Source organism: Diaporthe batatas (assembly GCF_019321695.1).
Source record: "Diaporthe batatas strain CRI 302-4 chromosome Unknown Contig00005, whole genome shotgun sequence".
NCBI lineage: Eukaryota > Fungi > Ascomycota > Sordariomycetes > Diaporthales > Diaporthaceae > Diaporthe > Diaporthe batatas.
Genome location: NW_025408552.1, coordinates 1,090,823 through 1,117,705, shown reverse-complemented (window position 1 = coordinate 1,117,705; position 26,883 = coordinate 1,090,823). Strand labels below are relative to the sequence as shown.

General features: G+C 55.9%; 9 protein-coding genes across 9 annotated transcripts; 4 read left to right on the top strand and 5 right to left on the bottom strand.

Moving 5' to 3' along the window:
* Nucleotides 1-559: 559 nt before the first annotated feature.
* On the bottom strand, nt 560-3,032 carry KVR01_005449 (uncharacterized protein). Its single transcript, XM_044790733.1, has 3 exons — nt 2,287-3,032; nt 1,214-2,203; nt 560-1,150 (listed from the first exon to the last, which is right to left on the bottom strand). Exons 1-2 carry the CDS (start codon nt 2,322-2,324, stop codon nt 1,225-1,227), a joined length of 1,017 nt encoding a protein of 338 aa, XP_044645894.1. The 5' UTR covers nt 2,325-3,032; the 3' UTR covers nt 560-1,150; nt 1,214-1,224.
* KVR01_005712 (uncharacterized protein) lies at nt 2,378-3,550 on the top strand (the record flags this gene model as incomplete). Its single annotated transcript, XM_044787325.1, has 2 exons — nt 2,378-2,719; nt 3,485-3,550. 2 exons carry the CDS (start codon nt 2,378-2,380, stop codon nt 3,548-3,550), a joined length of 408 nt encoding a protein of 135 aa, XP_044646157.1.
* Nucleotides 3,551-7,979: 4,429 nt separating this feature from the next.
* KVR01_005409 (uncharacterized protein) lies at nt 7,980-9,510 on the top strand. Its single transcript, XM_044789118.1, has 2 exons — nt 7,980-8,364; nt 8,420-9,510. The coding sequence occupies exons 1-2, from the start codon at nt 8,321-8,323 to the stop codon at nt 8,916-8,918; spliced, it is 543 nt and encodes a 180-aa protein (XP_044645854.1). The 5' UTR covers nt 7,980-8,320; the 3' UTR covers nt 8,919-9,510.
* On the bottom strand, nt 9,180-12,669 carry KVR01_004899 (uncharacterized protein). The gene is made up of 3 exons (XM_044784618.1): nt 11,720-12,669; nt 11,339-11,645; nt 9,180-11,270 (listed from the first exon to the last, which is right to left on the bottom strand). The coding sequence occupies exons 1-3, from the start codon at nt 12,524-12,526 to the stop codon at nt 10,399-10,401; spliced, it is 1,986 nt and encodes a 661-aa protein (XP_044645344.1). The 5' UTR covers nt 12,527-12,669; the 3' UTR covers nt 9,180-10,398.
* A 5,099-nt stretch (nt 12,670-17,768) lies between these two features.
* KVR01_004966 (uncharacterized protein) lies at nt 17,769-19,387 on the bottom strand. Its single transcript, XM_044788429.1, has 2 exons — nt 18,345-19,387; nt 17,769-18,291 (listed from the first exon to the last, which is right to left on the bottom strand). The coding sequence occupies exon 1, from the start codon at nt 19,195-19,197 to the stop codon at nt 18,541-18,543; it is 657 nt and encodes a 218-aa protein (XP_044645411.1). The 5' UTR covers nt 19,198-19,387; the 3' UTR covers nt 17,769-18,291; nt 18,345-18,540.
* A 206-nt stretch (nt 19,388-19,593) lies between these two features.
* On the top strand, nt 19,594-21,833 carry KVR01_005463 (uncharacterized protein). The gene has a single exon (XM_044792858.1). It carries the CDS (start codon nt 19,907-19,909, stop codon nt 21,602-21,604), a length of 1,698 nt encoding a protein of 565 aa, XP_044645908.1. The 5' UTR covers nt 19,594-19,906; the 3' UTR covers nt 21,605-21,833.
* A 3-nt stretch (nt 21,834-21,836) lies between these two features.
* KVR01_005646 (mitochondrial 54S ribosomal protein YmL37) lies at nt 21,837-22,931 on the bottom strand. The gene is made up of 2 exons (XM_044787193.1): nt 22,507-22,931; nt 21,837-22,413 (listed from the first exon to the last, which is right to left on the bottom strand). The coding sequence occupies exons 1-2, from the start codon at nt 22,856-22,858 to the stop codon at nt 22,157-22,159; spliced, it is 609 nt and encodes a 202-aa protein (XP_044646091.1). The 5' UTR covers nt 22,859-22,931; the 3' UTR covers nt 21,837-22,156.
* A 120-nt stretch (nt 22,932-23,051) lies between these two features.
* KVR01_004969 (uncharacterized protein) lies at nt 23,052-23,887 on the bottom strand. Its single transcript, XM_044785914.1, has 2 exons — nt 23,532-23,887; nt 23,052-23,387 (listed from the first exon to the last, which is right to left on the bottom strand). The coding sequence occupies exons 1-2, from the start codon at nt 23,755-23,757 to the stop codon at nt 23,305-23,307; spliced, it is 309 nt and encodes a 102-aa protein (XP_044645414.1). The 5' UTR covers nt 23,758-23,887; the 3' UTR covers nt 23,052-23,304.
* A 413-nt stretch (nt 23,888-24,300) lies between these two features.
* KVR01_004903 (uncharacterized protein) lies at nt 24,301-26,034 on the top strand (the record flags this gene model as incomplete). The annotated part of the gene is made up of 4 exons (XM_044794609.1): nt 24,301-24,831; nt 24,893-24,997; nt 25,060-25,649; nt 25,704-26,034. 4 exons carry the CDS (start codon nt 24,301-24,303, stop codon nt 26,032-26,034), a joined length of 1,557 nt encoding a protein of 518 aa, XP_044645348.1.
* Between the last annotated feature and the right edge of the window lie 849 nt (nt 26,035-26,883).

Here is a 26,883-nt window from a genome sequence, read left to right as displayed (position 1 = left end):
TGGTGTGCCTGACTGTCCCTGGTGGGTCCAGTACTCGCTTCCCGCCCCCTGTCAGCAACAACTACTACTCTACTGCATCTTTGTAAGCGATGAGTTCGAATGTCTCCCAGTTTGCGGGTGAGTGCCGGAAATGAATGTATCGCTTGATCATCGTATCCATCAATGTTGTGTGGGGAACAGATATCGCGAATGCTGGGCTCTTTCATGCAACCCAGTGAAACGGGCAGAGCTCCAAAATAGCTGTCACGGGGGAAATAAGGCAGCTTACACGGAGAATACCGTATGCTAAGGCTGTGTCTGACAGGTGCCACTCCTAAATTTTTGTTAACTGGGCCCAAGATCTTGGCCGATACACACGCTACGATGTGGGAGCTTTGGGAAACGTGCTCGGTTTATTTCCGCAGATCGATGGCACCCCGTCAAGCCCGGCCAACCCGGTCATCGGTGCTTTCTTAGAAATGACATCGAAGTCACTTCGCACTCTAGGCAGATAGCCTCGGATAATATCATGCGAGGAAAGATCACTCAATATTCATCAAAAGGGACATGGAAGATTGTGTTAAGAATACGCTGTTCAAAGCGCCGTAGTTAAATTTGCTAAAAGAGGCAACTCTCAGAGCACTAGCCTAAAGGGGGGGGGGGAGAAGAAGAAGAAGCCACAAGAGGACTTGAATATACATGTAATAGTTGTCGCAAGAGCTATTCCGTCATAGCGATGCCGTCTGGCAGTGCCTTTGGTGGCCGGTGGCCAACCGTCAGGCTCGCTTAGAATGCTCAAAGCATACAGGGGGGCAAAGACAGCAGCGGTGGTGTGGAGAACCATGCGCATGTGCCCTGGTGGATCACCGCCTAATGGGCGGGATAGAATGTGCAACTTCCTTTGGAAGGGTGAAGGCCTCGGGTTGGCCATGTCAGGCTCAGCAGTTGGCCACCACGTATTGTTCTGTGATTAAGGAACATGCATGTGGGGCATGATGAGATGGATAGGACGAAGTGTCGTTGGCAACACAGCGACGATAGTGAACCTAGGATTCTTTTTCAAGGCGATCCGTAGTGTGGTTTACTGGGCAGATCGTTTGCAGTGATGTAGTGGAAGTATTCCGGCTCCGCGTGGCGGTGGAACAAGACGGATTGAAAGTGTGCCAGGGCTCTGCTGTGATGGGTTAGCATGATGAAGAGGTAGTCAGGGACCGGTAACGAGTATGTGTCTTACCTTGGAGCACTTCAAGTCTCGTCGGCACTTTCGGGTACAGTCCAGATGGCGGACACGCTGCTCTTGAGCCGGTGATGTGAGGGGCGAGTCCTGGACGGTGATGGGGTTGTCAATTCGACAGGAGATGATTGCGGCGACGGGCCCTCGAATCCCTCGCCCGTCCTGGGGCTGAGCACTGAATGCTGTTCCACAGCGTAGGGGCACCTTCCCTCTCCGACGGAGGACCGGTGGCTGTGGAAAGAGCATTGCCGGAAGCCAAAGTTGCGCTCGTCGTTCTTGAGTTTGTTGCGGGGCAATCTCAGCTGTGGGTTCTTGATGCAGACGTTGGCTCTGCTGTCGGCCATCTTCTCCACGTGCTTGGTGTAGTCGACGCCCAGCTCTGGAAACTCGTCGAACAGCTCGTTGAATGCCAGGGGGTCGCCGCCGCCGTTGCTCAGCGTCCAGGCCAGCATTGCGACGGACCACTTCCGGAGGCGGAAAGACTGCTCGCGCGAGCACTCCTCGTAGAGGTGGCGGACAAAAGAATAAGAGACATCCCAGTCACACCTAAGGTACATGTCCTGCACGGCGTCCATGGTGATGTCCTGGAGGGCGGATAGCTTTATGACGGCAGCGAACAGGTGCAGCTTCACAATGTTCCAGTGAACTGCTCGTCTGCTGGCCTGGATCTTGGCCTTGTTGGCTGGTGTGAGCTGGACGGCCACGGTGGAGATCATCTGGTCCATTATAGATCGGAACGAGTTGCGGCGGTACAGCCAGAGGATGAAGAGGTCCATCATTTCTGGGGACTCCTCGGAAAGCCAGAGAACGCGGTCAGGCTGATCTCCGGAAGACACCGACAGGTCGCTGTCGGGTGAGCCTGGGACCGAGTCTACAGTCTCGAGGCTATACCGGAAGAAGGAACTGGAAGCACAGAGGAGCTTCTTGTGAACTGTAAATTCCCTTTGGGTCGGGCCGACCAGCAGACGCACCACCTCAGCGCCAGGCAGACTAGGAAAGCTTCGAGTTAGCAGAGGCAGGGCGGGGAGTCAAAGCTACTCGGTAGAGTGACACGGGTAGGGCAGGTGGCTTACGGTCCCAATGAAGCCATGTTGTCGTGTCGTCTGGCCATGGTGCGGATTTGTGCAATGATACTCGGTAGCGCTTGTCAAAAACAGGCACTCGATGCGGCACCCAAGGCTTCCCATCATGAGAGGGGAGGAGGGAGTGAGCCCATATGTATGCCTTGGTGAGCTCATATCAAAGCCAAGTCCTCTGGATCGGGGGATCAGCGCCGAGGCGAGTCAATCGAATGCGATCCCAGTTCGCCATCAGGGAAGACGAGACGAAGACAGGGCCCAGGCAACCAGGGCAGAGGGAGGAGGGAGCAGGGCAGCGATCACGACGGGACCAGGAAACAGGCCCCTGGCGGGACTGGCCAATCTGTTTGTTTCGAGCATGACCTCTGCTGTCATGGGTGGAGCAGGACCAGACTGCCAGAGAGAGGGCGTGAGGAGGGCGAGGGCCGTGCAAGCTGGCAAGCTGGCAAGCTGGCAAGGCGGCAGGGCGGCTGGTTGAATCCAAGGGCCTCCTGCCTCCTGAGTGTCTGAGGTTCTGTCGCTGCGGTACGGAGCCCCCTTATCGCGGGCGCGACCCCACTTCTCCCGCCTGGTGAAGCTCGGGTGAGGGACTGTGAGGGACTCATATGCCTGCGGCTATAGCTGACAAGCTTGTCATAATGTCACCAGCACCCACGGCTGCGAGCCCCGGAGAAACCCTGGAATGCTTGGTCGGGTTTGAGCTCGACGCATGGCTTCCTGTGGCGCCTCCCTCCCTGCAATGCCTGTCAGGACCGCCTGGACCGGTGGGCGAACGCCCATGCACCCTTGCCAGCCAGCCCCGTTGTTTTAAAACATGAGGGGCTTCCCGGCTCCGAGGTTTCGAGGGAGTCACTCACCTCCCGCTTACATGGGCAGAATGGGCTGGACTCGGCGAGCCAGGCCCTGTCCATCCGTACTAGCACAGCCGACTTAGACGGGATGGCATAGAAGATCCAGGGGATCGGCAGATTAACCATCTCACCTCTGTCGTGTAGGTACCACCCGAGTAAAACGATTGAATCGGCGGGGTTCAGGAATTCCCACTCTCAATCAACATGTTTTACGAGGGCCGCACCCGGTACCAGAGAAAGAACATGTCCTCGCACGGTTCCGGTGACGATGCTCGACAATGGCTGGCGGGAATTTGTGGCAAACGCAAACTCGGCGACCTCACGCCGCTGCCTTGGTCGAGCAAGAAGAAAGCTCGAGGCGCCGCTTAAAGTTGCTCACCACCACCAGCGGCGAGCCCGCAGCATGACCGAAGGTTTCCTCGTGATCCTCACAAGGGCATCATGCTCGACCCCTCATCAATCTAAATGACATCTCCGGCCGGGCGCCAGACTAGTCCTGCTCTGTGCACTGGGCTTGCACAGGCCTGTGACCCAGTTGTTGACTACATTCCGGAGTCAGTTGAGTTTGACAGAAAAGCATCATCCCGGTCCCAGGAGTGGACGGGCTCCTCTTGTCGAAAGATATGGCGCCCTCAAGGCTCTCCTCCTGCTGGGCCTCAACATTGTCCCTCCACCTCCACGTTTTGCACGTCCATCCAACTGCCAATGACGAAACCTTAACGCGCGGAAGCTAGCGCATGACCAGCAGGAAACATGTTCCATCCCGCGTACTAGGGATTGTGATGCAACATCGTACCAAATCCCTTACGTGCCATCTCCGAAGCAGATAGAGTGGCTGACGGGGATTGTCGCCCGCCGTCGTGCCTTCTCCTCTGATAGGAATACATGTATTGCTGTACTATCGGCACCAACAGTCCCGGGCCCAAAGGCGCTCCTCTTGCAACTCCCATCACATCGCCCCATGGCCCCAAGCGCTCGGGTCTTCGAGACAGCGTCGAGCCCCTGCTGGCCCCGAGTGTGCTTTCCGGCCAAGGTCCATGTGGAACGCGAACTACTGCTCCCCGTCAACCTCCGCTTCTGGCGGAGATAGGGTCGCTGTCGAAGGCCGGGTAATCTCGCGCGCCGTGTCCATCGGCAGCTCGCTTATACGCCCGCCTAGGTTATCGGTCCTCGGGCTGCTGATAAGAGCATACCACAGTAAGCTCTTTGAGGTTGGGACTATTGAGGAGAAATACCTAGGTACCGCCGGGTAAGCGGCGCCCAGTTGGAGGTGTCCATGGGTTGCGGTCCTTGATAATTTCCCTAGCCAGAGGACTCCAGTTAATGCGGATAACTATAGGGAAGCGGGGCATGGTATAGTCGCTCTACCACACATCTCGACTCGAGCGGAAGGGCTTCCGTTGTCAGCCATGACACATAGTCGTTGCATCTGGGTCAATAGAAGACCGGGGCTCTCGTGCTCATGGCCATCGAGATGAGACCGAAGTTCCCCGCTCAACTGCACGCGCGAGGTACGCTGGGGCACGGGGAAGATGGTCCTGGGAGGACTGCGAGCTCTACAACCTCGTGCGCGTTCTTACCCAAGATCTCGTCATGTGAGGCATGCCTTTCTTTTTGCCTGAGCCATGGCGCGTTGTTGTCAAGTGCCGATCAGTAAGACGCTCGACGAGTTGCGACAACCGCGTGGGGAGGAGCTGTCACTCTGCTACACCCGTTGGGGTTTCGTTGACAAGAGATCGTCGGCCGATATTAAGTCGGGGCCAACGATCAGGGCAGCGACAAACGGGTGCCAAAGCCCGGTCATCAGAGTCCATTGGTCACAGAATTCGTGGGCTACCCCAGGCGATAGTGCCTGGCATGGGCTGGCGATCGTCATTGCTATCATGGGAGGAGTGCTTGGGTACACCCGCAAGGTGTCGCACGAACAAAACCCCTCGCCGATTTGGTGGTCGAAGCACCATTGTGAGAAGAGATTGTGGGCACCTGGGGACGCCCGTGCCCTCAAGCTTCGAAGGGTTCGACGATCCGGAGATCAGTGGTGTAATCAATGAAGTCTAAACTGCAGCGCCACCTGCCATGTTCACCTTTGACGTTCCAGGATTTGTGGAGCTGTACCCCATAGGCTAGGAAAGTTTTAGAGTTATTAGCCCGAAAGTTGCATCACTTACCGTTTGCCTGCCCAAATTGCACTGTACCTGAAGAGAGCCGCCCACAAACAAGCCTCGCAGTACAGCTCAAGGGTGCAGCTTCACGGCCACGTCGATGGCAACCAAACTTGAGCAGGCTATCTTGTGCTTGTATCTTACTGTTATACAAAGCATAGGACCTCCGGGAATATCCGATGCTGGCATACCTATTTCACCTTTGTAATCGCGCTACGAGCCTCAATACGACAACGTCGAGTCAAGCCTCCCCACAGTTGGTTCTTCATCCGTATCACTTGAGTGTGAAAATGTGATCCCCTCCTCGGAATTTTCCTATCTTTCAAGGGCAAGGTGATCCCTCGTCGAAATCACGCACACAAACACTCGAACAGTGCAGTTGCAGCACCTGTAAGGCCCTGCCAGTGGTGGTCATGTGCAACATACTAACTCGAGTAAGTAGCGGTGATCCATGCCGTAGATCAGCATCGTGAGGATAATAGGATCCCAAGGTTCCGAGCGTCGCGTTCCCCCGGAAAGCTCGAATTCGCCTGGGCGGGATGAGGTTGGGGCGGCTCAACCAAAATACCTAGGTATACGCGGTGGCTGTGGCCAGGCTGCCAAACCAGCCGTGGCCCAGCTGCCGGTTCACGGCGACATGGCGTTCCTCTGCCTCCAAAACCCTTGTGACGGCGGAAGCCCCGGCACCCACGCCCACGGGACGCTAGAAATGTCCGACTATCCGGGTACAATGGGAGGAGGCATCGAGAAGATGGCCATGCTCGAACGAGTAGAGGTGAAAAGTTGTACGGTCGGAGACTGCGCTTTGTCGCCGCATCGAGTTTCGATGTCCAGCTCGGGATATCGCATCATCGCTTCGAAAGGCAATATGTCGTGGAACTACTGGCGCGAGAGGCTCACACTTCCGAGTCGTCTGAACCAGCGATGCGGTTTTATCTTCCGACAGCAAGGCACGTGCCGACTTGAATCACTTTATGTGATTTTCTGGAGACAGGCATTCAGTTCGAACATTTCCTCCGTTCGATGGGCTCGTATCCGGTGAGTACCCGGTCCTGATGCGAAACTTCAATGAGTCTTTCCAAGCAGACTGCCGCGAATACCTTCGCCTGAGCACTCGACCGTTGCACTGAAACGTGTAGTCCGCCTTCTCAGGGCTAGGCTCCCTGATCAGGAGAATGTCCTCGGCTGGATGAAGCTCAATGGTATCCGCTGCGCGGTCACCGTATCTTTACTCAACCTCACATGGGCTAGTCGCCTATGTGGTAGCACCCTACGTCCGATAGGACTGCATTGCATAAGACGATGGGATGACCTTCTATCGGATGGTCTTGCATGGGACAACCTGTTTTGGGACTGTAGGATAACATCCCATGGTATAGATAGTGTCATGTAGCGACCTAGAAAGTATTTTAGCCCCAGAAACTCTCTTGTAATGTGGTATTTCTGGAAGTGTGGCCGTGATACAATCATGATACTTGGGAAATTTCGTAGCTAATTAGCACAGGATGGATGAGCATAAAACCATCCAGTCCCACGCCGTGAGTAATGGTCCGGGCCTCATCTGGGACCCGCACAGGCATAGGGCGACCAGGCAGAATCGCGAGTGAGGACGTTCCAGTAGCGACAAGGCAACTCGATAGGCGCCCATCCGCGTTGGTACCGTGTTGCTGACACGCAGTCTGGCTGCCCGCAAACCAGACGCGAAGCTTGATGGCAGACCACAAAGGCGGCGATTCCGGGTACTTGCAAGTGATCATGTCCTAGTGCGCGATCAGGTACAACATGGTACCCGTCAAGACCATGCCACTTCTAAAGTTTGTTTTGAAGACGTCGCGGCCTCATGCGAAGTCAAGCTCTCCCGGGAGGCATGGAAGCTTCGACCGGACGGACCGTGGAGGCGAGGGAATGCCGTGACGCGAGTCACGTGAAGACCATGAGTTGTGGACGACGGACCTTCCGTATTTCCGTGTCTGGTCGTGGAAGACATCTTGCACGTGGTGGGCCTTTTGCAGACCCGGTTAAGTCAGCATCGGAGGCGCAGTGGCGATATCGTGAGCGGTTGACACTCGGCTGACTGGGCACAGGAATGTGGTGGCGTATAGGTGTCCAGGTGTCCAGTCGTACAGGCGTACAGGCGTACATGCGTGTTATCGTCTCAAGCGTGCCATGGCGTTTCGACTGAGCAAAACAGTGGAGCAAATGGAGCACGAGTTTTAGTTTATGACTGCGGTTGAGGGCATTCCAAATCCTGTCGGTGCTGCGCCAGCATTGATTGCGACAGGCCGTGACGGCTGACTAACGGGGAACAAATAAACCCCTCGTTACGGTCAGTAGTTGGAGGGTCCAGATCAGGCGCACGGCGACACAGCCACCTGTGATCAGCTCAGAGGAGGGGTGTTGGTGGCCGCCCCGGTCGCAGGCCAAGCAAGAGGAGGAGTGTGATCACACTGTTTTAGGCCTCGGATGGGGAAAGGTGACGACGTGAAGCGGCCTGGGCGCCCGCCAAGCTGGCGCAGCCGCTTATCAGCATGTGCCGCCTGTCTTATCAGATAACGGTGTCAACGTCCTGCTGTTGGTGTTAGTGGCGCACAGATGTGCCTGAGAAGCTGCTAGAGCACGCTTGTAAGTCGGGGCCTGCCAAGTCCCCAAGTGTTAGGAAAGGTTTGGTTGGAAAGCGGCGAACCGGTAGTCCGGCAGCAGCAGACCACCTTGCTATTGATTGGGGCGGACGTCATCCATGTCCCCTCGTCAGAGCTCGTCATCCTGGCAAGACCAGCACTGCCCAGCCGCCCGTCTTCATTTAAGGTAACGAGACCAGCACATTCCGCATTGCACCGGCGCCGTTGTTCTTAAGGGTTGGTTCCCCACTGCTTGTCGGCTTTATCTCGCAACCGCAGACTTTGGACAAACACCCAAACACCCCCGAGCTATCCACTCATCTGGCCCAGAGACTATATAAGCCAGTCCATCGCAGCAAAACGCCAGCAAACGAAAAAACATCAGTCGCCAGCAGTCATGATCATCCCTGAAACGGGAGAAGCTCTCGTCGCCAGACAATAGTAAGCGTGCTACACACCTGTCTGCAGTAGGACCAACCATGCTAACCAAGAGCAGTAGCGGCCGCTGTGCCTCTGGCGAATACTACAGGAATGGGTACTGCTATCGCAGCAACTGGTCCTACTGGGGCCGCTGGGTCCTAGCCGCCGTCGTCATCGTCTTTTTCCTCGTCCTCTTCCTGACCTGGAGCTGTATCTCGAACCGCCGCCGCAGGAGGAGGGGCATGAACCCGCGCTACGGCACCGGCTGGATGATGCCTGGGCAGTATGGAAACGGCCAGCAGGCGCAGCCACAGTATGGCAACGGCTGGTTTGGTTCCAACAAGCACAACAGCAACCAGCCGCAGTACCAACAGCCCCCGCCGCCTCAGTACACTCCCGCGCAGGGCCCCGTGCCACAGCAGTACACGGGACAGACATTCAATTCGAACGAGGGCTACTACGGCCATCACAATAACAATGACATCCCGCTGCAGCAGCCGACCTCGTCGTATTACCCGCGCGGAGGAGATAACGTCTACGAGCCGCCTGCGGGACCGCCGCCTGCTAAGTCCTAAGCGGGCGACATGCTCACATCGAAGAGTAATGATGACGGAAGGCGCGGGCACACAGCGATGTTGTGCGGCCTAGGGACGGGAAAATGACGGACTTGATGTTACGCTCTGTACTTCCGGGACGGGAAGCTCGGCCGCGGTAACAGTACGACGGGCAGGCGTTACGGAATACCTCTAGGGCAACGACACTTGTTTTTTTTTAATTCAATTCACTTCACTTCTGTGGCGGAAGGAAGTACAGGAACATAGTCGAGGTTGTATTAATTGTAATTCATACTTTCGACCCAACTGAACCGTCTCCGCATTTCCGCATTTTGGTAACATGGTTGCTGTCGATATTGTAGCGCTTGAGCATCCTGAGTCGCGAATTACCCGTACGGATTTGGACCACCTTGCGCATAGAGTTGAGCAGGAGCCCCACACGGCCGGGGCAGCTCTTTCTCCCCGTCTGCCGAGATTCCGCAGCTGGGAGGCCTCGCTGGCTGCTGTGGCTAGCTGCACATCTGCAGGGCGTGCCACCCCCCCGACCACTGTACTCATTGACTCACTCCGCATCACCTCAACTCGACCCGGAGTAGTCTCCAACTGATTGAACAACGTCATACAAATAGTAGGCGACACGCATATGTCTATCAACCGGAAACAAGACGGGCACAAACCTGTCGGCACAAGCTATATCCTCCACCCCTTCGTTTCAGGGCTGCATGGTCTGAATCCATGCAGTCAGCGAATTCATTTGGTCGTGTGTGTTCAATTGCCGGTGTGCCTACGAATTTGCGGTCCTCTCTGTGTCAAAAGCCCCAGGGAACAAGGTCCCAGGGCTGTGGTCAGAGAAGGTGGGGGGATGGTGGCGGTTTGTATGTGTGGGAATTAAGCTTAAAAAATTGACAGGACAGTGAACTGTGCCGTGGTCTGGAACATATCCCGTATGCTGCCTCGCGATCAAATAGTTACCCTGGGGCCAGCACGTGTTCTCCACGTCCTGTCTTTATGACCGAGTACATGTTCGTACTCGGTCACGTCAATATTGTCTGCCAGTGAACCAGCAATCATTAACGACACTTGAAGGCTTGAGCTCTAGAATCAGAAGTGGCATTGCCTCTTGTAGTTGCAATTTTCGATATCATGCCCTCTCATTGGGATATACATCTGATTGACCACCTCGCCCTGTGGATGCTATATGAATATACAATATTTGTTTTCTCTGCTTGTGCTAAGTAGTTCCCGGGCGGCCACAACGCAGTCCGCTCGGGGTAGAACACAAGTCGCAAGCAAAATGTTCCAGTGCCGTAAATCCTCCCAATGTATGCTTTGAAAATGTACAGTATATCCTGCATAATATGCTAACAAGCTCGCTTGCTGCTGCTTTAGTCGAGCATGTATTGTCGAAAATTCTGGGTATCTTTGAATCCTTTTTTCCCCTAGTCCTTGATTTTATCCTAGCTTTCAGTCCGCGTGGTTGGGCAGCAACTCGAGTTGCCCTTCAATCTTGTCGATCTGACTTATCTCGCTCGTCCATCGAAGCGCGCACAGGTCCCTGTGGTTGTCTCGGCGGGAATACAAAGTCCCCGTCCACAGTCACGAGGTCGCCCTGCTCTACCTCGGCGCTGGGCCTTGCGGCCAAGAGGCCTGTCTCTTCGCCTCCTTCGTCTTCGACATCGGTTCCGCTCGAGCTCGGGCTGGTCATATCGCCGTCCTCGTCGGGCCTCCTGCCATGCACGTCTGTCTGCGCATCTGCTCGCATCTTGGTGATCTTGATGTAGTTGTAGGCGCAGATTGCGCCAATAGTAATAAATAATCCGGAGATGTTGACGGGGGTCAGTTTGTCGTCGAAGACGAGTGTTGCTGTGGAGATTGTTACGACCTCCTTAAAAATACCTGCAATCGAGAGCGTGACGACCGAGGTGCGCTGCAACAGAGCGAATTCAGAGGCCGTCATGAGGAAGGCGATAGTACCTGGGAACAGGACAAGCAGGGGTGCAGCAAAGCCCCATTCATCGACTAGACCCCTCATGCCTCCAACCAGCTCAAAGAAACCCTCGGTGGGGATGGCGATGCAGATGAGCGTGAGGAACATGACAGGAGCGAGGAAAAATATGCTGGAGAACGGGTTGGAGGTGGCGGGGTTTCGGAGCAACAGTATCTGCGTGAGTCCCCAGCGGAAGCCAGAGAAGAAGGCGGCAGAGATGACGAGAACAAAACCGGCCAGGTCGAATTCGACCTCGCCGGCTACCATCATGACCACTCCCGCAGTCATGGTGGCAATGATGCCCACAAGCTTCCATGTGGGCGACTCGAGCCTGAACATGAAGGCGAAGATGAGAACGAATGCTAATGAGGACGACTTGCACATTGCTAGAACGGAGATCAGTAAAGGTTCACATTCGCAGGCATTGTCCAAGGGGATGGGGGCGTGTTCTTACTGTAAAACGTAAGTGTGATAAATTTGAGAGATGTGTTGCCCAAGCCGATATCAAGCCCCGTGGCAGCACCACAAGGTCCTATCCGAGTAAGATAGAACATCTTGGTCATGAGCGGTTTCTCCGGCTGCGAATCTTGTGTCGGATCACGGAATTCCTGCATATTCCTTTGCGCATTTTGTGGTCTTAATGATGGTACGAAATAAAGGACGAGAGAGGCCAGTGTAAACTGCACAAGCATGTGTACTGATGTGGTGAAAAGCGGAAAGGGGAAGTTGAGCCGGGAGCTGTCGAACATCCACTTGTTGTACTGGCTCTGCTGTCAGTAACACAGACCAAAGTCTTGTCCAAGAATTGGACCATAATAGCGAGAATCTGGCTTACAAGTGAAATGCCCAACGAAAAGAGATACCATAGACCGATTAGTGTGCCATTGACGGCCAGTTTTCGTACGACGGTCTGGTCTGCCTCCTTTTTCTCCTCTGCTGTGACGTTGTCCCGTGCTATTCGTTGGTCAAGGAGCGTGTTCCGCCTCTTCTTCTTCTGTTTCCTCCGCCTCTCCTTGGTGGTGAGCCCTGTCTCCTCATCATCATGCAAATCCTCGTCCGAGAAATCGACGTTGGCGGGATGCCTTATGACGCCGTTCTTGTCCTTTATGGTGGACTGGCTCTCTTCTGATATCTTTGGCTCGTCGGTGTGGAACTGGCCAGAGACGGACGGGCCTCTTGTGTGAGCACCTCTCCCGGAAGGCTGCCCCTGCGCGCTGCTGGCTGGGGACATAAGGCTGCTCCGTCGGCGGCGGTGGCCGGCGGGGTTTGGGGTTATAGGGTCCATCTCGATGTCTGTAGGGTGGGAAAGGTGTGTGGAAGTGGAGGAAGCAACGGCATCAGAGACGGTTGCCCTCCTCGCGCGAGCAGTTGAGGAGCCCTCGGCGATGGGAGAGGGGAGGATTCCGAGAGCCCCTGAAGCGGAAGTAGAGGCGGGAGTGGTCGCGTGCGGGACGGCAAGCGGGAATCGAGGCGAATTGGAGGGTGAGGACTCGGCCGATGTGGAGTGGGCGGCAATGGCGAGGCGTGGGAAGGCAGCTGTGGACTCGAAACGAGGAGTATTGTTCTTTGAAGAGTCGACGAGCGGCTGGGGTGGGGAAAGGGGAGGGGGCGGAGGAGGAGGAGGAGGAGATGAAGAAGGCATTATACACGGCGAGTACGGCCAGGCAAAGTGGTTATCAATGGTAATGTAGAAATTGGGGCCCCCGTCATCTGGACTTGGGCTGGTGGACCGTGGGACGGTAGGACGGTGGGCGGTGGAGCGCGAACTGTGTGGGTGGTGCCGTCCCGAGGTCAGCAGCATCCAGCAGGACTTTCTTGGGGTCCTCCTGCTTTGCTGCACGCTGCACGCTGCAGCGGCAGAGCGGGCAGGCGGGCAAGACAGGCACGGGGGCACGGGAGCACGGGTGGATGGGGGTACCCAGGTACGCTGGGCAGAGTGGCACAGCGCGAGCAAGAACACGTACACGGTACCAAGAGCATATAGGCAGGCACTAAGTCGTATAGCGTATAGTAAACGGCATTGCCAAAGCACACTGGCACACTCGCACCTGGGGCCTGGGCAGCCCTGGGGCACTTTACGGAGAGCACCCGAGCGCTGCGGCGCCAGCCCTGAAAGGGGAACCTTGCACCGACTTCCTTGTTTCCCTTGCTCCTCTGCCCGGCAACCGGTGCCCCATCAAGCCCAGAGTCTGCGCCTGTGACCAGCAACAAACTGCCCCCCCCAGGCGATGGCGGTGATGATGGCGACGGCGACGGTGACGGTAACTATGGGGTCGGTCGCTAATCGGGCTGATGAGCACGCGAGGCCCACGGCACAGGGCACAGTCGGCCTGTCAAGGTTGGTCTGGAGGGGGAGCCTAGGAACCTTTCCAGTTCCAGGTGGCTGATGATCGATCGGAAGTACAGCGATCCACCGCCTGCCCGCCCGCCCGCCCACTTTAGTGTGTAGGGCTATTCTGTACCTACACTATACTGTGTAGATGGTTGACTTGTCTGACTGTTCTGGCAGGCTGGCAGGCCTAGCTGGCGTGTTTCTGATGTTTTGCGTCTGTTTCTTGCAAGCTTCTGGCAGGCTTGGTACCGAATGTCGGAAGGGTTTCCTGGCCTGGCGGGAGCGTGGCCAGTCAGCGCGGGCGCATCAAACAACAACTCTGGCCTAGGCGGTGGTCCGTGGCTCCAGCCTTGGAAGACCAGGCCAGACAAGCCTGACAAGACCAGACAAGCACGACCAGACAGGACGAGGGTGTGAGGCTCTTGGCAACGGCGTTGCGGGCGGCCCATTGGCTCTGCCCACACGCGACCCCCTGGTCCAGGCGCGGAATCGGGGTCAGGATCAGCACTGCAGCGGCGCCTGAGACTCTTTTCTTGTTCTGGCTGTCGCCGTGTCACGCCCTGCCCTTGCTGCCTTGCTGGCCCATCTATCCGCCCATCTATCCCATCAGTCCCATCTGCCTCTGCTACTGTGGCATCCCATATCCCCGTCGCCGGCTACCAGTCAGCAGTGCACCACGTGAAAGGGCTGTCTGTTGCCCCCGTGACCAACTCGACCCCGAACCAGCCGATGTTGTGACGGCTGGACGGGCAACAGAAGCCAGCGCCAACCTGCCAGCCTGCCAGCCTGCCAGAGCCACAGATTCGCCCTGAATATCACAGGTATACCTGCAGGGTCTTGCATAAATGCCTACTTTAACAGCAGACACGCCGACACTCTGACACGTCGGGCGGGCTATCACTGAAGATCCCCACTCGGTGGTTGACCGCCTGCAAACTCGAAGTGGAGATGCCTTCGCAGGGCCTGGACTGGATTTTCCAGATTTCTTGCAGCATCAGGGCCCAAACTTCCGGACCGAACGTTCTCTCCTCTTCCTCTGCAGGCGTCCTGCAAGGGCCACCGGGGCCCAAAGAGGACCCCGGGGCTCCACCGCCAGGTCAAGCTCTCAGGCTCTTCCCCTCTTCTGGGTCGCAATGTGCCCGAGCCGTCTGCCACGTCGCCTGGGCCAGCGGGAAAAGGATAGTCTACACAGCACTGTGCAACAAAAGCCCACCCTGCCAGCCTGCCAGGCCTGCCAGCTTTACCACAGCAAGTGGCGTGGCGGTACTGCGGCTACTGTTGTGGTGGGCCGGCCTGCCTGCCCGTCTGCTTCCCCGGAGACCCTGGATTTTGCCGATTTGCGCCTGCAGGAAGCCAGGAAGCTGAGAGGATCCTGGCAGACCGGATGGCATGACAACCTTGTTCGACTCTTGCTCGACTCTTGCTCTTGACTTTTTGTCGTTGCTACCCTAGCTACCTATACAACGCACAACTATTATCTCTTCTCGGTTGGTTGCATCTAACTTATTAGACTTTCCTTCACGACGCAGCTCTCCTCCACGGCCTGCTCGGCGGGCGACACGCGGACATTCTAGGCTCTGTTCGGCCCGCTCTTGGACTCTCAAGACATATTCATCAACTTCTGACTGCCAGAATGCAGGCTAGCACACGCGACAAGTCTTGTCTCGCACCCACCCAGCCAGCTCAGCCCACATGATGATGTCAGCGAGCTTGCCGAGGGCCAAACCTTAACGGCGTGCTGCTGCTTTCTGTTGTGTGTCTGGACAGCTGGAGTGGCAGGGTAGCAAGGTAGTAGTGGCTCGCCTTATTGTTCCTTGTGCCTTCCATACCCTAAGATTAGACGCGTTTCTAGCCCCGATCGGGCTGCCAGCACTACCGACCACTAGTCCGCATTGCACTGTGGCTTGGGGGCCGCGCCTGGCTGGTCGCCATGTGGTCATCGACGTTGACCATCGGCGCAGGCCTGAACGGCTCCTCCCATGCCCAAATGGTCATGCGACCGCTCTGGCCAGGTCAGCTACCAGCGCGCATGAAGCTTAGACGCCCTGCCAACTGCCAGCGTGCTCGGCTGAGTCGAACTTGTGCAGAGCATGCAACGCATGGGCACTATGGCCGCCTCGTGCTCATGTCTCGCCTTGGTGTTCGAACGCCGGCACGGCACGACACCGCATGTTCGAGACCAGCCCCCGCTCATTAGCATATCCATTCCACTCATGCTGTGAGGTTCCAGACCGACTTGTCCCGTCCGCCCGCCTGCCGCGCCCGCTCACGCCGCCACGGAGCACGGCGAGCGAGTCAGGGTGCAAATCATTGATCGCCTCCCCGAGCAAAAAGTCTGGGGAACATGGCGGGTGATGTGTTGTTATGATGTCAAGGGCTTTTGCTTTTTGGGTTATTTCTCCTGCTGCTCCAGCCACCCGGGGAGTTTTCACAACCCACCGCGGTGATCCTCATCTTACAGTTCCTTGCTACCGTCCCGGCAGGATCGGGGGCTGGCGCAGGCGCTGACGCCGGCAAGCCTAGCGGGCCTGGGCAGTGTGCCAGTGTGTGCACACTTGACGGCATCAGTCCTTCCTGCAGCGGAAGCTTAGCTGGGTCCCGTCCCATGTGACGTACGGGATCGATCTCTGTGTGAACCGGAGCACACGGCGGGGAATTTCTAGCCATGGCCTTCGGGGCAAAGCTTGACGGCGCCTTGGGGCTTCATGCAGTCGCGTCATGCCGCGTGGGCGCGCTGCTCAGCATTCCAGTTCTGACTTCACGTGTTCGGGTTTATCAGCATCGTGTCTTACAGCCGTCAATCCCAGACGGCTGACTCGGTGTCACTGGCGGGACCGGTGCAACCGTCGCGATACCGCATTGCCGGGCCCGCCTTTGACCGTGATAAGCCGATATGACTAATTTTGCACTCCCCTGCTTAAATATCGACTCGCTCCTCCCAAAATGGAAAGATCAATCTGACTTCAATTTTCACATCCAAAAAAGTACTTACTAGTACCTTCTTTCTCTTCTTTTTCACATTCCAGGACCCTAACCACTAACCCGAACCCTAGCCGCTAACCCTGACCCTAACCGCTAACCCTGACCCTAACCGCTAACCCTAACACTAACCATGGGGGCTTCGCCCCCAAGCCCCCACTGGGGGGGACCCCCCAGACCCCCCGATTAAAAGTGGTTGAGGTACCTTTAAGTACCTGAGAGGCTTGGCATTTGAGGTTGCAGTTGGGTGGGGCCGACTAGGCTTCTTTGGGAGGAGCGAGTCGATATTTAAGCAGGGGAGTGCAAAATCCGTCATACCGGTGATAAGCTTATTTCGTTGGTCCGGATGGCTGTGTCTCGAGTTTCGCCTTTTCGGACGAACACGACATTGCTCGGATCGCTCACTCGGATGATTACCCGCGGTGTAGGATATGCTCGGGTGCGGGCTAGGCCGAGGCTCACATATATTGACCCACGACTGCGGGAGGGATCACACGGCACAGTGTTGATGCTATATACCGTTCAACGCCTGTCTTTGTCACCGGGCCATAGTGCCTCCATCTTCATATTGATTGTGCGTCGTTTACGACGACATTAGCAGATGGCAAAGCATGGTATCAGCGGAAAGTCTAAGGGGTACCGAGTATAAACGTAGCTGTCTCAAAAAGGGACGGGATTCGGGACCAACTCAATCTGAATCACATAACTGAAAACAGAGTGACGTACTGTTGCCATGATCGGAGATCTTTTTTTTTTTTTTTTGGCGATTTTGAGGTCTCCATCGGACTACATCCGTTACGCTCAACTCGCGACATAGTTATGTCATGGTATACCGAGCTCATCGCCTCATTAAGAAACCCTGCTGAGTTGTTATTCATATGGAAACCGAGAGACTTTATCACTCAACGCTCGGTGAACGGCCTGGGTCATCCTACTTGCGCAGCACTCACGGCTCGCTCATGGTATCTTGACCGTTCAGGGGCCGAGTCTTGCCTCAAGGTGTATCTCTAGGCAAGACAGCCTAAAGTGGATTCCGTCGAGATGCTTGCACCTGTTGTCTCTAGGAGGGAGACGCACACGATTCCAGTACCACAAGCCGCCCGAGAGACCCTTACCAGGTCAGGTCCATGGAGCTTGATGTAGAGGAGGTCGGACCTGCTCCTGGGCTTAAGCGCGACGGTGTTGAGGCAGTCTACCTATCAATGGGTATTCTAGTGCGTGCGGCGTAGCTTCACAGAAACTATCCGAGAGTACATTATGCCACGCCGGGCAGCCCTGTACCGCACCCAAAAGGCTTTACAATATCTTCCCCCGGTCAGATATCTACGCAGTAATTTTATCTGACCTTTGGGAGAACTGTTCTAGGACTTGTGCAACGCATGCTGCCTAAAAAGCCGAGAGACCATGGTGCTGTGTCTCGCAGGGAGTGATCCAGCCCGGGGCCACAGCACGTAGGAGCAGTCCTAGCTCTTGATGCATGTACCTTCGAGGCTCGAGCATGATGACCAGTACTGGTACTAGAGGGTTTTCCAATGTTGTTCGAGATCGATTATGATAAATGGGGAAGCTCAGCTGGTAAAACGCAGGTAGATTTCATCAGGAAAGCCTTGTCCCCGAGCCTACACACGCGTGTTCAGCACTGCGGATGGTGTTCGCCCAACTTGTCAACTCTTTGGCAATTATTAATTAATGTATTTTGATATGTTCGCCGTCTCGAATATGACATATTGTCCATCGCCCTCGGGAGCGTAGCACAACCGGCCTTTGTGACCACACAAACTAGAGTTATCCAATGTCTTTGTGTGTCTGGGAACAGCTCGAGCGTCGCACAGAAGACAGTAAGCTTGCCATGAATCCCTCTGTGTGCCTGATGCGCCGAAGCTTCAGCGCGGTGCATATTGCTTCTTGAAATTCCCGATGCCACCTGATTGCAGACACCCGTTGTCGTTGTGCGAAAGCCACAGTATCGTGCCATGTATGACATCCACCATAGAGTGGGCTTCAACAGATTGGGCATCTCATTGTAGTGTCCTTTTCCTAGAGGGTTCCAGATACAGAGTCATCTGTTGCCTATGAGTCAACGTTCCCGAAACGCCCTGTCAGCTGGTCAGATACGCCTCTCAAGAAAAGTTGTGGACATTGAGCTCACGAGTAGTTGGCTTCATTGTCCGGTGAACACCCCTGTTACTCTCATCGTCTTAAAGAGTCGAGCTTCCGTGGCTTCCGTATAGAGCTCAACTTTCATCATCCTCTAATTTGACGTGATCCTCGCTTTCCTCTGCTAATGATTCCATGTGGCCCAGAGTTTCCGTTGATTGACTTCGTCCGGGCAAATGCTTCATCCCCTATGACAGGTCCATTTCCCCATCCATCGTGCCGATGGAACTGAGCCCACTGGATGCAGGCCTGGACTCGGTGTCTGTGTCGGGCGATGTCTTGATTGGCCCACGTTGCCTCTCAACCCAGCTCCGGATGCTGTCGATCTCGCTGTGGCCCTCGACCACGACCAGACCTGAGCCGTGCGGCTTCCCTAGTAGCGTGCCAGCGTATCTCGAGTCGTCGGCCGTCTTGCTGTGTCTCTTCTTCAGGGCGCTGAGGTAGTCCGTGACGCCCTCCTCGCTCCCATCCAGCGCGATCCTCCTGATGTTCTCATTCTTGGGGCCTGTCGCCCACGCCACGAATTCGTCCACGCCTCTCGTGTCCTCCTTGCCTGTGTAGTCTTGCTCCTCGAAATCTCGCTCGGGTAAGAAGGCACCAGCGTTCTGCAGCGCGAGCCGTACATCCACGATGGTTGGCGCCGCGACACCATTGTAGTCGAACTCGCCGGTGTTGTCACTCGCGTTGCGCGCTGTTTCCTCGCACAGCATGTTGAGGTACCTGGCTGCGAGGTCTGTGAGGCTGTCGATCACGGCTGGTTTGGCGGAGTGGAAGCCAGTCGCGCGCAGGATTTGGATTATAGCAGGCCGCAGGAGCGCGTGGAAAACGGCCTGCGGAGGTGTCATTTTCTGGGGATCGGGCCACAGCGAGAGCGCCGCGGCTGTTGTCGAGCAGCCGACGGAGGAAGATTCGGGTATTCGACTGTTGTTATGGAGCTACTGCTATGCGCATGATTGTTTTCGAGTCTGTTGAAGTGCTTTGTCGGAGAGTTTGCGATTTGGTCGACGAAAGGTAGGAAGTTACATTGGCGGCGCAAACATTCACTTGGAGGTAGAGAGCGCACCTCCAAGCTTCCCTGCTCTGCCTGCAGCTGGTGGGTGCGGCTTGCCTAAACTTGCAGGGGTCGGCCAGTCTGAGCTTCCCCACCCCGACCCATAATTTGCCTTGAGATCTGGGTACCTAGGTACCGGTTGACCCCAGATGCGCGGTGGAGGAGCTACCCAAGTTCACATCACGAATCCCTTCCCTCCTGCAACAGAAATCAGTTTTTATTGCCCTCACGCCCCGCCGCCCTCTTCTTCGTCAGGTATTCTTTACAAGAGCCTGATTTCGCCATAGGCCAGCGGAGTGGTCATTGCAAAATGATCTATGCTACTTGCTTGCCAACATAATCCCATCCCAACACGTCCCGATTTCGCTGAGCCCTCGACTTCAGAAGCTAGCGCGACACCGCGCAAGACACCATTCGTCACAACCCTTGACCACGCCCACTTGCACCAACATCTTGCAACCAACGCCTAGAATCCCCCCATTTGGCTTCCATATACGCACAACATGGAGGTGCCCGAGAAGAAGAAGCTCAAGCTGAAGATCAGCCGGACCCCGTCCATGTCCAGCAGCGGTCCGGGGTCTGCCAATCCATCCAGCGCTGTCGGCTCTTCTCAACATGTTGTCGCAACACCAGGCCAGATGTCGCCCAATATTCCATCCTCAGCCGACGCAGCTATCATGCCACCACCGGCAGTACCGGCAACACCAACAGAACATAAAACACACAAGATCAGGCTATCTATCAACAAGAGCCAGCCATCCACCCCGGTCTCCGAGTCGCCACCAGTGTCTAGAAAGCCTCTTCCAACCAACAGGACTGCTCTGCCCGGCGCTCCGCCGGCGGGCGAGGCACAAGCCCCTTTGACTATGACCAAGGCAGGGCGGACCTCGAAACCCACAGCGAAGAAGCGCGCCAAGGCGGATGCCGATAGTGGCGATGAGGCCCAGCCGAGCAGAAATGCCCAGGAACCTGCGAAGAAGAAGATGAGAACAATCAAGTTGAAGTCGGGCCCCGATGCTCCCAGCGCCCGGAGAAATTCGTCATTCAGAATCGCTATCAAAGATTCTCACAAGTCGACATTCTACCGTGAGAATGGCTCGGGCTACGACTCGGAAATGGAAGACGTCGAGGAGGATCCCGTCATCGAGGAACAAATTGTGCTGCGCATGATGGAAGGTCCTGAGTGCGACTATATCAACTCGTGCCTGGACGCAAAAAAGTTTCCTTCGGGCGGCATGGACTTCAAATTGAGGTGGCTCAATGAGCGGAGGGCGATCGTGACAGTCCAAGGACGGATGTACGCGGCTGTGCTTGTTGATATGCCGACTATTACGGAGGGAATGAAGACGTGGGACAAGAAACTCATGATCAAGTCAGGGGATATCTCTCAAATGCTACTGGTTTTCGCTAGGGTTGATGACGAGGCCTCGGCACGCACAGCAGAACTTCCCAAAGTCATCTTCGACGGGCACAGGTGGCCACACGGATTGACGCCACCCATGCACGATGCCGTCCATCGCAGGTTCCGCAAGCGCTTGCACAAAAGTGAGATTCTTAATAAGGAACAAGAAGTACAGAGGCTGCTCCAGGCAGACAAGAACGCCGTTAGCACAAGGTACGAGTGGATCGATGAACGGAGGGATACCATGCAGGCGGGCACGCCAGATATGGATCAAGATGCCGAAGGAGAAGAAGATGCAGAGGGCGAGGTCGACGATACCTGGGACATGGGCGCGAACAATATGGATATGATTGATGCCGATATCGAGGCTCAACTCGAGGCCGAACTCAACGACCTCGGTTCGGAAATGGCAGAGACACCGATTCAGGAAGGCGCTACCCCGGCAGCCTTCGCCCCAGAGACACCAGCAGCTGGTGCCGAGGCTGCAGATCTGGAGAATGGGGACAAGGCCTCGATCGAAGGCGAGAGTGGAGAGGACTACGATGACGACGATGACGATTCCGATGATGACGTGAACGAGGAGGAGAAGGAGCGCAGAGAACAGATCCGAGGTGTGCGCGAGGATGTCAGAGACATCGAAAAGCAGATCAAGACTTTACAGGCGGAGCTGGCCACAAATGCCAATCCGTTGTTGAGGAGACGTATAGAAGGCAGGATCAAAGGTCACATGGAAGACCGGCAGTTGAAACTCGCTTCAATAGGGGAAGTACCACCGGAGGATGAGGACCAGGGCGAGTGAGCAACCTATGAAGTGGGTTTGAGATGTCGGGACTGAGGTTAGCACCTGACCCTACCCTGTGAGTAGTATTGTCAGTCCCAGACTACCATGTCGTCTGTCAGCAACACAGAATGCCATGAAGCCGGAGTGAGTAGCAGCTATTGGGCTTTCTTGCGCTGTTTTGAGGCGCATTTCCCAGGCCCTTGGAGGTTGAATGGGCTTTAGCTTTAATCAAGCAAGTTAATTTATCACCTAAGGTGCCAAGCACTTTTGCCTGTCTGAATTACCAGTGCCGAAAACCAAAGATGGCACTCGGAGCGTCGTGGGGAAGAGCATGCATGAGCAGAATCCATAATGAGTTTGGAGCGACCAAAGGTGGCTCAAACATGTTTCTCCGTGGTTTGTGTGCAATGAACACAGTCCCATGTGGCAAGAATGCCTCGGAAGTCCGCATTCCCCAGCCAGACCCCCCAATAATGTACATATAGACATAATGCCACACATCAACAAGGCACAGCTTTTTGCGACCCAACCACCGCGCATAAATGGTATAGTCTCCTCCAAAACCAATGCTTACATAGACTTGAGGTAATTGCTCTCCTTGATCTTGGCCTTCCTCTCCTTCCTCATCGCCCTCCTCAGCTCCTCCCGCTTCTCCACGGCCTCGATCGCATCCTTGATGTCGCCATCCGGCTTGCCAGGTAGGTTGATGGACTGTTGCTGTAGGGGTATCTTGGGCGCCAATGCCTCGAGGTTTCCGGTCGCCAGTATCTTGGCCTCCAGCTCGCGCTGCCTCTTGGCTGCTATCCGGCGCTGCTTCTTGGATTTCGCTGTGTGGGAGGGGCGGTGGTTAGCGCAAAGATCCCACTTGCGTATGTGTCAAACTGCGGCGGCAAGGAAAGAACACGGCGTTGGGCACATACAGAATTCATCACCGGCGTCCGCATCCTCCTCCGCTGCTGAACCCTTCGTCACATCCAGACACGACCACAGCCACTCCGGGTACTCGTTGTCCGGCCGCGCCACGGGATCCGTCTTCCCCTTGAAGTAGTTCAGGCCGTTGAGGACCGTGCCAGGAGGGCATGATGACCGCGACGAGGCCTCGTCCGGGGTTGCGGTTGCGCCATCTTCCGCAGGCACAGGAGCAGCAGCTGCTGAGGCGGCGGCGGATTGCCTTGAGGGTATCGCGCTAAATGTCCTCCGGACTGGCGCTCTCTGTATTAAAGAGCGTTGGCCGAGGGCCGTTGCCCTTTGTAAACAACTTCTGCAGATCATGCTGTCGACTTGTGGCGGAGTTTGGCGTGTTGAAGTCGTTCAGAGGGCAGTGGTTGTGGTACTAAAGGTGCCGAGCTCCAAAATTTCTCGGCAGGCAGGCCGCAACGGGGACTGCAGTGGCAGGTCCTTGCCGTGAGAGCGCGGGTATCTAGACGGCACACCACAGCTAACATCATATTGGACGCAACGTTTTCGTTCAATGGCTTTGCCATGGTGGGGTATACATGGCATTTGGTCGGTGAATATTTTCTTCTGTCTTCAAATCACTGTCTAGATGCACAGATTGCAAGAGCCTGTGGCTCCAATTGCATGCACATTTCCGTAGACCAGCCGCAGGTCTCCCGCCCGATCAACTCGAGGGATTCTCTCAACATCCATTTACCTGGGCCAATTGCGACGAGAATCGCTTGTAGATGAATTTGAAGATGCCCGGAAAACGGTTCCCCTCATGCGTTCTTCGCCTGCTGGTTTTGTTGTTCAAACAGGTAACCCCGAACTCTGTGCTTCTCAAGCAACTGCAGATACCGCTCTGTTGTAGATTGTCAGCTGGAGGCTCGCCTGCGGAATCCAATGCACCTCGCGGTTACGCCTTTATGAAGGATCCTCTTCATGTGTGCCTGCTGCTCGGGCTTCCAAGAACGTCCTGCCCACGGCGGGTGACGATGACACTGACCTCGCAAAGCGCCGCACTTCTCCAGGTGGTTGACGCCCTCCCGGTAGTAGCACTTGCTCAGCTCCTCCCGGACGAGCCGTCCCATCATGACCTGCACCCACTGCTCCCGGATGATGGCGTCCTGGGCCTGCTTGAGGCGCTTGTTGTCATCGTAGTCGACGCCTTCGAAGGTTGGTGGCACGGTCGGCTTCTTGGCCAGGAAAGCCTCGGACTCGGGGGTCGGCATTGCGGGTGACTGTGGAGTTAGGCGGCAGGTGCAATCGACTAGGTGCTGGATGGATGCGTGTGTTGGGAGGGCGGAGGGCGTTGCGTCGGTGCTTCCCTCGCGCGACAGTTGAACGACGAATGGACTTGTTTCGATATCCAATTATGCCAGCCGGCCGGAGGCTCGCTCGCTGCAGCAGCTCTCTCGCCAATGTCCAGCATGGACCGTGCACGAGGAGGTACGTACTCCCCATCTCCTATCGCTCCCGTATCGCAAGCCTGCCGCGGGGCGTCGAAAGTGGAGTTAGCGGACCCACACTAGCTCTTCGCCGCCAAAAAAGTGCAAATTCTGCCGCAATTGAAGTTTTTCTTGCCCAAGGGTCCTCCTGCCACCCGACTTCTTAAGAAACCCCGTCGCAAACTTTCATCTCAGATTCTGTCCCCGAGCTCTCTCTTACTCCTACCCATCTACCGTTGGAAATTTTCATCTTCATCATTTCCTCATCCTTCTCCCACTTCCCGCCCATTCTTCTTCAAAACAGTCTATCCAACAACTCTTTTCATCATGGGCAAGGTCAAGGAGGCAAAGTCCAGCAAGGTCAAGGCCGAGAAGCCTTCGGCCGTCAAGGCTGCCGCTGTCACCAAGTCCACATCAACCCCCAAGGCCAAGTCCAAGGCCGCAGCTCAAGAGATTGCCAAGAAGGCCACTTCTAAGAAGTCCAAGAAGCAGGAGTCCTCTTCTGAGTCCTCCAGCTCCGAGTCTGAGGCCGAGTCCGACGACTCTGCTTCCTCATCTGACTCTGACTCCTCTGAGTCCGAGTCCGAGGATGAAAAGCCCGCTCCCAAGGTGAACGGCAAGGTCAACGGAAAGGTCAACGGCAAGGCCAAGGCTGCAGAGTCTTCGGACTCTTCCGACTCATCTGAGGACGACAGCGACGACAGCGACAAGAAGACGCCTGCCAAGGCCAAGGCCGCTTCCCCCGCTGCTAAGAAGGCTGCTGCTGCTGAGGAGTCTTCCGACTCTGACTCTTCCGACTCGTCTGACGACGACGAGGAGAGCGATGAGAAGCCTCCTGCTGCCAAGAAGGCCGATAGCGTGAGTGGTACCCGGCGACGGAGCTTGCACTGTGGTTTTTGACTAACCAATATCCCTGCAGTCTGATGACGACAGCGACTCCTCCGACTCTGATGACAGCGACAGCGACAGCGACAAGAAGGCGGCTAAGCCTGCCGCCGCAAAGGCAGCCAAGAAGGCTGAGGACGTAAGTGATACAAATCCAACAAATTGACCTTAGACTTGATCCCAGCTGACAGCTCTGCTTAGTCTGACTCTGACGACTCCGACGACTCCTCCGATTCCTCCGATTCCTCCGATTCCGACAGCGAGGAGGCTGAGGAAACCGAGGCACCCTTTGCTGCTAAGAAGCGCAAGGCTGAGGAGGCTGCTGAGAGCGCAGCTAAGAAGAGCAAGACCGAGGATGCCCCCGCGGAGGGCTCCACCCTGTTCGTTGGCAACCTCAGCTGGAAGGTCGACGACGACCTCCTCTACAACGAGTTCCAGAACTGCAAGGGTATCACAAACGCCCGTATCATCACCAGCCGGGAAGATGGTCGCCCTCGTGGCTTCGGCTACGTCGACTTCGACACTCCTGAGAATGCCAAGGCTGCTCTGGAGGAGAAGCACGGTGCCTACCTCGACGGTCGTGACATGCGTCTGGACATCTCCAGCGGCAAGCCCAAGAATGACCCCGCTGCCCGCGCCGGCGACCGCGCCAAGAAGTTCAACGATGAGATGAGCCCCGAGAGCGACACACTCTTCGTTGGTAACCTGTCCTTTAACGTTGACGAGGAGACCGTCTCTGCCTTCTTCGGCGACATTGGCGAGATCAAGAGCCTTCGTCTGCCTACTGAGCAGTAAGTTGAGCCCACAACAAGTACGTGGCCTGCATCATGCTAACTCGTCTCCAGGGAGACCGGACGCTTCAAGGGCTTCGGTTACGTCACCTTCCACTCCGTTGAGGACGCCAAGAAGGCCGTCGAGCAGCTCCAGGGTGCGGACCTTGAGGGCCGTGGTGTCCGCCTGGACTATGCCAGCGGCCGACCGGACAACGGCGGAGGTCGCGGTGGCGGCCGTGGTGGCTTCGGCGGCCGTGGAGGTGGCCGTGGAGGCCGCGGTGGTTTCGGTGACCGTGGCGGACGCGGCGGACGAGGCGGTGGTCGTGGTGGATTCGGTGACCGCGGTGGCCGCGGTGGTGGTCGCGGAGGCACCGCATTCCAAGGCAAGAAGATCACATTCTAGGAGAACCTTGGTCCGTCCGCAGTCCCGAAGGTCGGCGGCGTCGCTGCCAAGACGAAGGCGAAGAAGAGTATCAAGAAGCACAAGACCGCGTCGTGAGACGTGTTGTCACTCAAGTTGGTTCCGAGGGCTCGTGGCATTTCAGAGGGCTTTGTGGGTTTTCGGCATCGATACCTGTGGGCTTATTCATGACTTGTGGGCTGGTTCCTGACCTGTGGGCTCGTGTGCTTTTGCACACTCTAGACGCCGCTGGTGTCTGCTCTTTGCTCTTGGGAGCATCACTTAGGTGATGAGTTTCCTGCTTGACCTTGTGGGCTTCTGTGGGCTTTCTTTTGAGACTGGGATGTCTTGTGGGAGCATCCTATCAAGTCTCTTGACCGGTCTCTACTGAGGGTTCGTGGGCGTTGGGGCATCAAAAAAGGGATTTGCATTTAGTACACGACACGGATACTGAGGGCTTCTGAGGGCAACTGAGGGCATCATGGCCGCCTTGGCAATGCCGGCTGGCAACGCAGATCTCATCGACGCATGATTCTAGTTGACTATTGGGCCGGTAAGTATCTCCTCGCTGCCGAGACGTCGTTACTTTGTTTCCAATACCCAGTTACTGCTTTTTTTTTTGCAATTAGTTAGTTGTAAGCTACGATAGACAGTGGTACACACTTAATCGATCGACCGACAAGAGAGTTTTGAACAAGATATTTCTCACGTAATCAAGGCTGTGTGAACGTGGTGAAGGTTGTGATAAAACAAAAGAGGCGAAACCTCAAGCCTGCTTGCTATCCTGGTCAGTTCAACGCAACCCCAGCCCACTTGGTTTCCAGAGCGGACATTAAACATGAGTGACTGATG

Excerpts from the sequence above, each read along its gene's own strand:
- KVR01_005449 (XM_044790733.1), bottom strand. The coding sequence starts at position 2,324 with ATGGCCAGACGACACGACAACATGGCTTCATTGGGACC. Across the intron at positions 2,204-2,286 it reads AACATGGCTTCATTGGGACC|TCTGCCTGGCGCTGAGGTGG; the intron begins GTAAGCCACCTG and ends AAGCTTTCCTAG.
- KVR01_005409 (XM_044789118.1), top strand. The coding sequence starts at position 8,321 with ATGATCATCCCTGAAACGGGAGAAGCTCTCGTCGCCAGACAATA. Across the intron at positions 8,365-8,419 it reads GCTCTCGTCGCCAGACAATA|TAGCGGCCGCTGTGCCTCTG; the intron begins GTAAGCGTGCTA and ends AACCAAGAGCAG.
- KVR01_004899 (XM_044784618.1), bottom strand. The coding sequence starts at position 12,526 with ATGCCTTCTTCATCTCCTCCTCCTCCTCCTCCGCCCCCTCCCCTTTCC. Across the intron at positions 11,646-11,719 it reads TTTCGTTGGGCATTTCACTT|TACAACAAGTGGATGTTCGA; the intron begins GTAAGCCAGATT and ends CAGCAGAGCCAG. Across the intron at positions 11,271-11,338 it reads TATCACACTTACGTTTTACA|CAATGTGCAAGTCGTCCTCA; the intron begins GTAAGAACACGC and ends TCTCCGTTCTAG.
- KVR01_004966 (XM_044788429.1), bottom strand. The coding sequence starts at position 19,197 with ATGACACCTCCGCAGGCCGTTTTCCACGCGCTCCTGCGGCCTGCTATA.
- KVR01_005463 (XM_044792858.1), top strand. The coding sequence starts at position 19,907 with ATGGAGGTGCCCGAGAAGAAGAAGCTCAAGCTGAAGATCAGCCGGACC.
- KVR01_005646 (XM_044787193.1), bottom strand. The coding sequence starts at position 22,858 with ATGATCTGCAGAAGTTGTTTACAAAGGGCAACGGCCCTCGGCCAACGC. Across the intron at positions 22,414-22,506 it reads GGACGCCGGTGATGAATTCT|CGAAATCCAAGAAGCAGCGC; the intron begins GTATGTGCCCAA and ends CCTCCCACACAG.
- KVR01_004969 (XM_044785914.1), bottom strand. The coding sequence starts at position 23,757 with ATGCCGACCCCCGAGTCCGAGGCTTTCCTGGCCAAGAAGCCGACCGTG. Across the intron at positions 23,388-23,531 it reads GAAGTGCGGCGCTTTGCGAG|AGCGGTATCTGCAGTTGCTT; the intron begins GTCAGTGTCATC and ends AATCTACAACAG.